Source organism: Leuciscus leuciscus, assembly GCF_965113295.1.
Source record: "Leuciscus leuciscus genome assembly, chromosome: 4".
In the NCBI taxonomy this organism is placed as follows: domain Eukaryota; kingdom Metazoa; phylum Chordata; class Actinopteri; order Cypriniformes; family Leuciscidae; genus Leuciscus; species Leuciscus leuciscus.
Genome location: NC_138728.1, coordinates 47,869,316 through 47,882,303, shown reverse-complemented (window position 1 = coordinate 47,882,303; position 12,988 = coordinate 47,869,316). Strand labels below are relative to the sequence as shown.

Here is a 12,988-nt window from a genome sequence, read left to right as displayed (position 1 = left end):
CTATACTCCTGGCCTGAGAGCTCGTAATACACTAAAAATAACAGCAATTTGAATCTATTGAGTACTCCTGCCCTGAGAGCAGCGCGTAATACACTAAAATAACAGCAATTTGAATCTATACTCCTGCCCTGAGAGCTCGTAATACACTAAAAATAACAGCAATTTATACTCCTGCCCTGAGAGCAGCACGTAATACACTAAAATAAAAGCAATTTGAATCTATACTCCTGCCCTGAGAGCTCGTAATACACAAAAAATAACAGCAATTTGAATCTATCGAGTACTCCTGCCCTGAGAGCAGCGCGATCGCGGGAGATGTATCATTTTGACCATTAAAATATCGCGGAAAATTTGAACGAGTTCTGTTCTCGCATATCAATTTAACAGACAGCGAGGTAGCATTGGAAAAGCATGTTTTACACCAGTTACCCCATAAGCAGCTTTGTTTTGGTCGACTGATGAAACAGTCAAATCAAAATGCATACAATACTATATTTAGACGATGATTAGTTCTGTGCATTTTTAAATGTTCGCTTATTATCTTAGTAAACGTTAGAGGATGTTGAATTGTAACACAATATAGTTGTAAATTCACTTACCTTGCAATAAATGCGTTCTCCCACGAAGATGTCTTTTATTCCGACTATTACTCAAGAATCCCTCCGCAGCGCATCTCAAATTCAAACGTCTAAACCCCGCCCTTGCTTCAGTTTCATTGGTTTAAGCTGTAAACCAATCATTTTCCTTTCTGCCCTCAGAACATGTTTGAGTAAGTAAAACTCCCATCTGCGTTAAATTCCCATAGAGGCAGGCAGATTTTTATTTTTAAGTATTTTTTTATTATTTTTTTTCAGGATACTATGCATCCTGATAAAGTTCCCTTGGCCTTTGGAATTAAAATAGCCCCACATCATCACCTGGCCTTCACCATACCTAGAGATTGGCATGGTTTTATTTCAGTTAGCCTAAAAGCTAGTTTGATTTGCATTGAGAGATGATCTTATGGAAAGTACCCCATGCCAATCTCTAGGTATGGTGAAGGCTATGTGATGATGTGGGGCTATTTTAATTCCAAAGGCCAAGGGAACTTTATCAGGATGCATAGTATCCTAAAAAAAAATTTTTTTTAATACTTAAAAATAAAAATCTGCCTGCCTCTATGGGAATTTAACATAGGGGTGTACTCACTTATGCACCATGTATTTTAAGGAAGAACATTTATTTATTTACGATACATTATTCATTCACAAAGAAAATTGGTGTCCTTAAAGGTTGGATTTTTCCTAATTTTTTAAATTAAGGCATTAAGATTAATTTCCAAAATATGATTTTTTATTCCTCTTTTTAGTCAACTTTAGCATGGGTGTATTCACTTATGCATTGCACTGTATATTCAAATAGTTTTAAAAAACAGAATTTCGAAGGTGAAAATGAATATTTGAATGTGGAAAAACGCCCGCGATAGCAGAGGCGCGGCTGTCTGCGAGTGGGCGCGCTGCCTGAAGGGTCAGGGACAGGTAACAGGAAGAAGCGTTAACGTTAAACAGAAACATTACTAAAGTGTAGGCTACTGTACTGACTGAATAGATATTGCATGAATAAGGTAGGTTAGATACAGCAGTTTCATGCACTGCAGGCTTCCACTGGTTTGATTATTTACCGTTTCATGTCAAGGAAAAATTCCATGTTTACCACAGCACAGCTCGCTCAGAGCGTTCAATGTCGGTTCTATATACTGTAAAACTTCAATTAATGTTAATAATATTTGTTTCAATCACTGAATGAAGCCTGCTATATAAGAGTCGCGACCTTAAATTGCTTGCACAAAACTCTTGATCAGCACTCAACATTTGCTTTGTTGTTGTTCATTTAAACCGTTATGCGCAGAGAGTGTGACGCCTCATTCGCGCCGCAAGACCTCCAGACGCGCGTAAACGCGTCTTTACATTGACTTAACATTGAAATCACTCGCGCCAGACGCTCTCTTCGCGTTTGGTGTGAACGCAGCATGGGTGAGGGCGAGAGAGAGAGAAAGAGTGCCTGCCAGTGCGAGCGAGCGAGAGTGAGGTCTGCGGTCTTGGCCATTAGTTGATTTACTTGTTTTTGTGTAGGTAATACGTTGTCAAATATATTTAAACTTAAATAAACTACCTATACAAGTAGTTATGTCTCTTTGTATTAATTTGTCCTGTTATTGACGCAATGCGCGTCATTGACAAAATGCGCAACCAGATGTTCGAATAGTTCGAATATAGGCTATGTGTTTTTTTTAGAGGGAATATTCGAACGTCATTTTTGAGCAATTTTGACAGCCCTAATGAGTATTAAATGCACACAGTGTTGCCTTGCGCTTGCGCGCTAGTGACCGACAACACAGAAACGAAGAGACAGCTAGCTGCCCTGCTGGAGTTACGTCGTATGCTGGTGGAGCTATGTAGCGACATATAATACATAATACATGGTTTTATTTTTAAAAAGGAGCTTTACACACAACCTTATCAGAGCTAATGATAATGACCTGTATTGTTATATATTTATGTAGTCTTGATTTGGGTGTGTACAGTGGTTTTACATTTAAAAGGGTTGTAAATCTAGTTCAAGTAAATTTTAGCACGCCATAGTCAACTTTTATCAGGTAATTTCACAACAACAAAAATGTGGCTAGTGAAAATGCTGTGTGACTAGTAACTTTGGAAAACCACTAGCCACATTGGCTAGTGAGCAAAAAAGTTAATGTCAAGCCCTGATAGATAAACTTCTCATCTGGCAAAACACCGGTGCATATTTTTCACAACTCCCAGTTTTACTGTGAGATTTTATCATGGTGATTACACTGTGTCTGTGGTGTTCTTTCGGTGCACCTAAGAAATCTATTGGACGTCTCCGATGGACTGATTTTCCCCTAAAATGGGACAGGAGGAGCTCTAGGACTGACTTACGGGGTAACCTCGGGTTCACTGCCACATCAGTCCAAACCCCAAAGATTTGTTGGGAAGCTCTAGGAATGGAGTCAATCCAGTCCACACCCCACAGAACCTCAAGTTTAATCACATCAAACTCACTACTCCACCAGACCCAGACCATCAGCATGGTTTCATCTCTTATTCGTTCCCCAATTAAGTCATTTATGTTGGTCTCTTATCCAATTCTCAGTGTCATTTGAGTTCAGTTTAGAATCAAAAGGAGGAATACAGTGAAATCACTCAGACATACAGTGGGTACAGTTATAAAAATAATTTATAAACGGTGGAGCCACACGTCCGAGGGTCTCCGGTGGAGCCGTAGGTGCACTCTTAAGAAAAATGCTTCTAAACAGTACCAAATTAGGGTTCTTCGGCTTGTAACAATAGCAGAACCCTTTTCAGTGCTAAATAGAACCCTTTCTATGAGGTTCCATAAAGACCCATGCTTTAAAAGTGCTATATAGGACCTTAATGAGGTTATAAATAACCTTTTCAACAATATTATTATAGTGGCAGTCCGTAACCGCTAAGAGGTTTAGTAGAGGGAGTAAAAGATGACGCGTTTCCACTGCAAATCCAGGTGGTTTATTGTAACATTGAAACGAACAGCAACATGATGAATGAGGACGGTAAAATAAGCATAAAGCAATGTAATGAAATACAACTGAATGAAATGAAGACGTTCAACAGAAAGTGAGCTACTCACCCCCTTCCTACATGATATCCACACGCAAACAAGTATGGACTAGGGGTGTGACGAGACACGTATCTCACGAGAATAGAGACACGAGATTGGGTTCACTAGCCTGGCAAGCCAGACCTACATCAAGATGTTAGGTCTGGAAACTCACCATAGACACGGCTCAATCTGATGGGTGGGATAAACGGCTGTCTTTCAAATTCCCTCTGCACGCAATAGGACAGCGCTACAACCAACCAGAGCGTTTTCCCAACAGCTGAGCTAACGTTAGATGATAGATTCAACTTTTGCCATATCTGACAGGCAAAAAAAAGCATTTCTAAACAAACGTGTCGTAAATACTTCACCTTTGGCTTATAATCAGAAGTTACGCTGTTTGCGTAGATCACGGAGCACGCAGTGACAACTGCGCCCACTACGGTCACATCTTATGACGGTCACAGAATCTGGTGTAACACCGGCAAAACTACGAACACATCTTCCTTTTTAAAGAATGACTTAAGTGCCGTTCTTTGCTCTTTTCTCAAAGAAAAACTTAACTCCAAGTCCTCCAGAGTCGCGGCCAAAGCCGATTCGAAAGACTGTTCTCCAGCAGCCATTCTTTGTTTTCAAGCCAGGTAACCGTCACATCTCTGTCGTCATTATGTTAAGCCCGCCCCGCCTACTCTATACGCGTTGTGATTGGCCTGACCCAATTTAGGTTTTTGCAGCTAGAAGGTCTATTGAGAGTGTCTAGACCCACCTGGCTGCAAAATACATTTTGCTGCCGCTAGGGTGCGTCTAGATTTCTAGGCTATGGGTTCACAAGAACGAGATGAGATGAGATTTTTGCACAATTTTTCAGAAATCCTCAAACTTCATGACTGAAAAAATAGTATGCAGGTGCATTTTGAAACGTTTTAACTAATAATCTTCTAATGCAAGTCATTTCAGGTCTACTTTCTGATTATGAATTATCAAATGCATTTAAAGAAAACAATATACAAGCACTGTAAAAGGTTTTTATAAAGTGCTAAACATTTTCTCAATAAGTTAATCTCGAAAGACTGAAATTGAGTTGAAAATAATATAAAAATAGAAACTAATGTAAAGATCAATCCTCAAGGAAGTAACAAAATAAAGGGATCAGAGTCCAAAAGTAAATTAAACAAGATATTTATTTACGTCTAGGGGTTACATAATAAAGAAAATAGATGTTCAACAGAAAATAAACAAACAATAAAGAGAAAAACAATATGAAGGGAACTGCAGGATTGGGGTCAGAACTCCCTCCCACAAAGGACAGCCATCTTAAATACTGCTTTCCAAATTCAACACAGATGTGGATCCTTATCTGGCAACCTATAGAAAAAGGGAAAACAACAGAACAAACCCAAAACAAAACTGAGCCGTAACAACAGTGTGCAGTAATTATCTAAATGAGACTGTCATTCGCCATAGTTACACAAATGAAGGAGATCAATGCATTTATTAACATTCAGAAAGCCCGACTTTTTGCTCTGTCTTCAGATTAGCGTAATGTTCAGAATAAGCACACACACTATTCTCACTGCGACGGGCTTGAGCTCTCAGTGTGGCATTGTGAATGTGCTGTCAATGTCAAATATTGATTTTAAAAGAGAATCTGGAGATTCAACGTTCTGATGCTTTAATTCGTGGCCCGTCTGACTTACGCTCTCTCTAGAGTTCATGTGTCCTGTGTGTTTCTTTCCTATCAGCTCAACGATGCCAGAAACTCTCTCAACTACAACAGTCACAGATGTTCCTCTACTGGACACATTTCTCTAGAGTTGATGCTGAAGTTCATGACAGATCATTGTGTTCATCACAACACAGCGGTCAAATGTGTGAAATGAACAGCATCTTTTCTCCAAAGCAATAAGAGCTCAAGCTTTGATGTAGTCCAGACTTTAAAGTTAGGCATCTTTACAGATGATCATTTAAATAAATAGATAAAAACCTGCGCTGACAAACACTTGCAGTGCTGTGGATGTTTTCCAGGAGCCGCTGGAGGAGAAACGTGTGCAAAAGCAGAACAAAAGCTCCTGGAGACACAAACTGTGCTGCAACTACAGACTAAAACATGACCTGATGGAGCAACATGAGAAGAAATATTCCAGCTCTACGTGACGAATCTCACATTCTGCTTCACAAGCTCAGCTGCTTTCATGCGAAGAGCATCACTGGACACTTATTCTGCTCTTTGTTGAAATGATTTAGAATTATCGGACAATTATTTTGTCGAGGCTTCATTCAGGTGGCCTGACGTTGGAGGAAGACTGAGACTGTTGTAGAGGACATGAAGCTCAGAGAACATATTCTTCACTGAGAAATATCTGTGCTTCAGCGTTACTATACAACAAATCATATTTCAGCTGTCTTCTATCAGGACAAATAAAGGACAAGATCATAAGGACACAGAAATAGAGCTAGTGAAACAGAAGTGGCTCAACTTACCCAACATTAGGAGTAAAGGTAACACTTTATAATAACTGCACGCAATTAATCATTAGTTAAGCATTAGTAAACAGTTAGTTAATCATTTATAAAGCATTAATAGGCACATTAATGTGATTGCACAAATACATTAATAAGCAGTTTATAAATACAGCTACAAATGCTTTTTTCTTGATTTATAAGCATATCTACAATGTGTTTAATAATTGTATTTTCATACTTTATTAATGATCAATTTATCATTTCTAAATGAAGTATTTCATTATTTATAAACCAGTTATTTAGGAGTTATCAGAGGTTCATAACATCATTTTGAAAGTATGAGTAATTGATTAATAAACTATTTAAATGTACATTCATACATATTATTATTCAGATATATAGTGATGGTTACTTAGTGTGTTAATAAATGCTTTATTAACATGTATTTCTACTGTAATTAATGGTTAATTCAGGTAGTTATAAAGCATTTAGTAGTGGTCAGTTAAAACCTGCAAACGTCAGCCCAGTGCATAACAACAATCGCTGATTGCTGAACAGAAATCGTGTCAGATAGCCGACTGTAAGGTTAAGGATGGCCTTATGCAGTATTTACACTGCTCTATTCCAGTGGATAAATGTAAATGTCTTGGTAATGAAATATATATATTTTTTTTTTTATTATTAATATAGGCTATTTATCAGGCAGGCTGTCAGAGTCTTCTGGGTAAAATGGGATTACAGGTTGTTGTTGCACTGTCTCAGATTTTGTTCAAACCTTGTCTATATCAAGAATGTGTCCCAAAACCAAGGCCTGTAAAATATTTCTGTTCAAATCCTTTGTCTTCATATTTTCAGCCCTTGAAATTACTTCAGTTTTACAGCCTGAAAATCACATTATCTGGGAAGCAATATTTGGACATTAATATAATGAAAAGTATTATTCATAGGCATTATCAACTTGAAAAATAAAACTTTGCTTAAATTTGCTTAAATATCTGATCCTTCTGCTATTACGAAACACAAGTTTGCTGATTATAGCATTATCTCTTTTAATGTGATAAAAACACTTAATAATAATTTTGACTATGTAATGATGTGTAATTGACGGTGGTGTAAGGTGCTGGAAAAAGCTTTAAAATGGACCTTGAAAGTGTTTGAAAAGTGCTTGAATTTGACTTTGGAAAAGGTGTACGAACCCTGTACCTAGCATCAGACCAGACCACAGAGTTGCATGTGGGAGGAAATACTTGGCCAATCTCGCAATGAATGATGCATGATAATTGTTTTCTTCACCATCAAGGTCAAGAGATGCTCTCTCCATTACCTGCTGAACTGGCTCTCGAGAGGTGTGGTTCCCACATCATTCTGGAAAGAAATGTTTTTCATTGTATACAATTAAACATTAATGTGTATGTACTAGCACACTACGTTGTGTAGTTAGACATAGTATTTGTTTCAAACATAGATAAAATGTGTCTGTGATTTTGTGAAGACATTCAAAATGTATGCTCATATACTAAATTGTGTTAATTATACTAATGTAAAAAAAGAGAATTAATTAATAATTCTGCATCAAATTGTGGCTCAGCTACTCTCTAGAGGTTTTAAGCAAGAGGTAGTGAAAGACAATGTCTTGTCTTTATGTACATAATGTAAAACACGCATGGCATGCAAAAAGTGCACAGCAGGTCAAGTCAGAGATTCCAGCACAAGACCATCCTGTGTGACTGTGTGCTGTCAACAGTCTACATGAGTAGAAGTCACACTGTGTTAATTACCTTGTAGTCTTCAGCAGTAATGTTTTGTTCATCAACATCCAGTGTATCCACTAGTAGGTTGTTGTAATGCTTTGCCACATTGTCTCCACTGCAGGGACTACAAAACACGACTGTGGCACTGAGAAGCTCCTCATCCTTCTGCTTCAGAGTTGATGAACATGCAAGTAGCCCAAATGTGTGCATTCCAAGCTTGTAATGTTTTTGCAAACTAAAATGATAAGCAAGAAAGAAAATAATAATAATTTCAGAATGCATTATAAACTACTCTCCCTTAAAAAAAAACCTACTGTTTTTTGCACAGATCCTTTGCATTTTTCATGATGTGGCTCAGGCATCTCTGAAGGATGAGAAGATCAAACTTTTCTGCCTGGTATTGGCCAGTGATTACTTCAAAGCACTTCTCCAGAAGATCTTCCAGAATTTTGAAGTACAAGGGAGCCATCACAAATGATCATAATGGGCCTTTTGACTGCTTTTTCCCCATAAAGCTTCATAATGCCTTTTGGGTGCATCATGACCCTCTGCAGGACTTCATTGTCTGATCCCTTCTTTTCATCAATGAGCTTTTGGAGACTCAGAAGTTAATTTGAATGAGGTCTTTTTAGTTGTCTTTGGCTCCATGCAATGGTTTTCAGAAGCTCTTTTGTTGGCTCTTCATCTCTGCACCCAGACTGCATCACCATCTCGGGGAGTTTTTGCATGGAATCCAAATAGACACTTCTGGGTAGTTTGGTTTCCAGAGTTTCTCCAATGGATATTCGTGAATCTGCACGCACTGGCCTCCTCTTTAGCTCAGTGGTACTGTGGCACACATCTCCTCCTGTGAATATCACGGCTGCCTTCAGGGTGACCTCATCTTTGACTTCCACAGAAACATTAATGGGGCAATTTTCAAACCGGCAGTAGCCATTACATTTGAATAGTGGTGTGGTTTTTAGTGACTGCAGGGTTTTCACACTGTGGCGTTTGAAACCAAAACTGCAGTATGGGTGAATAGATCTGATTCCTCTGGCAATCACATTTGTCCACTGTAATCCTTGAAAGCATCTTCCTTTTGGATGCTTCCTCAGGTCTTGCCATTCTTTTTTGTCAATAAAAAAGAAACATGGCTCCTGTGGCAAACTACATCGGAAGAATGTGTCTTCTGCTGAAATGTAAGCTGATTCAACCAAGTCGGATTCCTTGTCATTATCCTGTAACACAAAAATAATTCCGATGACATTTTCTGATTGAAATTCAATATGCAGGCTTTTACTATTAAACAGATGAATTGTACTATTTTTTATAAATTACATTCTTTTTTTATGTAACGGTGAACCTGTAAGATATAAATCTGTGTTATATGTGTGATAATTTCACATTTCTCATAGAGAGCGCACATTTTGAGGCAAATGTTTTATAAAGGTGCTATTTCTTTATCTTATCTTTTATTTTTATCTTGAAAGTTATTTTTGTAAATTGTCATGTAATCTCTCTATACTTTCATTTTCATATCAAACTGCTACTTGTTTAAATGTGATAGGATATTGAAAAGGTTAAAGAAGGACATTTCTTTTACTATTCTGCCAGTATGGCTTTCCTGAAATGTGTTACTGAAGCAGAAACCGAGCTGTTTAGTAAACAAATATATACAGATTTATTACCTTTTCACCTGAAGATTCAGACTTGTTTTCAGCACGAGGGCTGTCAACCTTTAAAGATGATGTCAAATTCTGCCAGAAGCCCTGAAAATAGACATTATCAGCAACACAAAGAAAACCCTTAATACGAATTGAACATAGAATAGGTCAATTTTATCTTTTACTTCATAATATATAGAGAATTACCTTTTGATCAGGAAAGGCTGATTTGCATTCAAGCTGTTGAGTCTCCGGCTTTACCGAATGACTTGTGATTGCAGTGTCACTGTCAGGCAACACGTCCTGGAGGTGAGCATGTAAAAACATTTGAAATAAATAAAAATGTAACTCACAAGGGGAATGTTATTTAAAGAAAGAAAAAAGTAAGAAGTTTACCTTTTCAAAAGAAGATGAACATTCATTGTCTTGCTCTAAGACTGGAGATCTGGTCTCCTACATCACTTCCACCCTAATCACTCCAAAAAAAGCATGTTAAGAAACAGTCTCAATCCATTCAAAACTAAACTGCTTTAATAATATAATTTGTCTATTATTAAATAATAGACAAATGTCTTAAACTGAACAAGAATAGATGCAAATCAAAGGTTTGATAGTAAGAGCTTTATGAAAGGCAGTGACTGTGAATGAAACATTTATGTAGACGAAACACTTATTTTGTGTTGTGAAAAGGACACTTTGTGATTTTGAGTATTGTACTAACACACACAACTGAAAACATGATGAAATGTTTGAAAAAAGTGCACTTTTGATGATCTGTTGTGATATTAGCACTAAGAGTTTTGAAAATGTGCACCTAAGTTGTGAAAATAGTACCAAAGCGAATAAAAAAAAATGTAATTAATTTAACATTGTTATCAGGCTAAAGTGATTACAATTAAAATATGTTCCTTTTAAAGTCTCTGTCTGTCACGGTTTGCGGGTTTGCTTGCTCATTCTGTGTGTACTGCGCTGATCTGATTGCCTATCAGCGCCAGCTGCGCTAACGCGCGATCAGATCAGTTGCAGGTGTGTCTCGTTATTAGTCCTATATGTAAAGCAGTGTTACTCATGTTCAGTGTCAGATCGTTTTGGGTTGCTGGTCCTTGCTGATCTCTGTTCTGTGCAGTTCTGGTCCTGCTCCCGGTTTGCACGGATCTCCTGTTGTCATTCTGCCTGAGCTGTGATCTGCCTGTGTTGAAGTTTCACGGCGCGTCATCTCTCCTCTACCCTGCATGGATTCTACTCTGCTTTTCTCGTGTTTCCTAGGACCTGCTGGGTGCCCGTTATTTGCCAGCTGTACAGTTTGTTCTACTGACTGTTTACAATAAACTTTATTTCAACTCACTACTGGATCCGTTGTATGCTTCCTGACACTGTCACTCAAATAGTAATATAAGTGTCAGTATTTGTGAAAGGCTTGATTTACAGTGCAGAGAAACGGTGGAAATCGTTAATCGTCTGTGTTACTTTTGAGGTCTGGTACAAATATGACATACCTTACAAAAATACATGGGCTATATAAACCCTTATTACAAAGTTAATTGGGACTTTTTGTCTTTAACATGCACTTCTGAGGGAAAAAAGGTCAATTGCGAGTTTATTTCACGCAATTTCGAGTTTATTAATTTTAAAGTTTTCGACTTTATTACACGCAATTGGTAAATAAAGTCAGAATTGCATGATATAAAGTCGTTACTGCGTGTTAGAAAGTCAGAATTGCGAGATATAAACTCACAATTGTGAGGTTAAAAAGTCACAATTATCTTTTAAAATGTTTTCTGTATTCTGTGGTGGAAACAAGCTTCCATTCATAACCGAAGTCAAGTCACTTCATTTATAGCGCTTTTAACAATGTGGACTGTTTCAAAGCAGCTTTACAGAGATAATAGGAGATTACAGTAACAGATATTGTTTCAGATTTACAGCAGCTCTAGAATAAAGTTATTGTCGAGATAAAGTTAGTTTGATTGATTCACTTCCGTCGCAGCGATCATTAGTTATTAGCTTAGGGGCCGCTAACACGACACCGCTTCAACTCAAGACAGAAAACCAATCCTGCAGACTGTAGACACTGCTGTCCTGCACATGAACGCCAAAACACATTAAAGGCTGTGTTACAAGTGTGATCAGTGTGGATTTTTTGTACTAAGAGTTTTGAAAATGTACACCTTACTTGTGAAAATAGTACCAAAGCGAATAAAAAAAAAACTGTAATTAGTGATTTGTAGAACAGGATTTGTCCGCCTGCAATGAAGAATTAGAGAAGGTGTAACTGTTGTGTTTGTGGAAGAGAAGAAAAAGTCTACAAGTTTGCAACTCTTAAAACATTTCTCTCTGTGACTTCACATTCACTGATACACATGTGTGGCTATTCTCCACAACTGCACATTTCACTGTCACAGGCGTTCAGTTGATTTGCACCAAAAATACCTTCATATTGTTCCTCGTTCCTGCGATGCAAACTCGTCAACATCCGGGAACTTCCACCAGTAGTTCTGTAGGAGCGATGAAGAGGTTCCTCTGGTAGTGTGGGCCGGGGCTGAAGCCTGAGAGCAGGTTATTCCTGCAGTCATTCTTTCAAAACCTGATCTCATGCTTTCATTACAGTTATACACACTTCAGTCCACATAATTATTGTTTCAAACACAAGATTATTGTATTATGTAACGAGAACATTTGGTTTAATCACAGAAACACAACAGTATGATCTTCTTTCAATTCAGTACTTTTAACAATCAGTTCATTCAACTGAAAAACAATGCAAGAGACATGTTTCAAATCACAGTTGTTGCTGGAATAATTACAGTAATACAGGCTATGCCACATTAGAAGTAATTGAATCCATAATGTTTGTAATAGTATCTATCCAGTGTGTTATCAAAAGGTGTGATGAAGTACAGCCATGAGGTTCTGTGCTAACAGAGTTTGCTGGCAATACAGTAAATGATTTCACTCTATACCATTTGACTGAATCTATACAGTAGTGGACCTTTACAGATGAAGGGTGAGTTACAGTAATTCGGCAGTCTCTACCATGGTAATCTGTTTACAGTATTGCATAGATGGGCATAAATACATGGAAATGTATTTAAAATACAAATACAAAATACTGTGTGAAAACCATCCAGTGCAGGTACAGGTCACAGTGAATGAAGAAACTACATAGGCCTACTGACTTATCATTCCTAACCTCATCTCTGCCCTCTCTGTCTTTTCTTTCTTTCTTTCTTTCTTTCTTTCTTTCTTTCTTTCTTTCTTTCTTTCTTTCTTTCTTTCTTTCTTTCTTTCTTTCTTTCTGGCAATTACAAATAAACTTCTGCAAAATAGCAGCCATTTATATACTCATTTCTGGTTACACTGTAGTCTATTACTTGTGGTGAACACTATTAAAAAATTCATACTGCATGTAAAACTGTGGGAATCTTTTCTGCTATCTAGCAAAGAATATGGATGGGCGATATGACCAAAATCATGGTTTCACAATTCTCA

General features: G+C 37.6%; 1 protein-coding gene across 1 annotated transcript; it reads right to left on the bottom strand.

The window, feature by feature from the left end:
• Positions 1-8,164: 8,164 nt before the first annotated feature.
• Positions 8,165-12,072, bottom strand: LOC309496438 (uncharacterized protein; the record flags this gene model as incomplete). Its single annotated transcript, XM_082166429.1, has 5 exons — positions 8,165-9,073; positions 9,524-9,604; positions 9,707-9,802; positions 9,896-9,952; positions 11,971-12,072. 5 exons carry the CDS (start codon positions 12,070-12,072, stop codon positions 8,462-8,464), a joined length of 948 nt encoding a protein of 315 aa, XP_082022555.1. The 3' UTR covers positions 8,165-8,461.
• Positions 12,073-12,988: the final 916 nt, after the last annotated feature.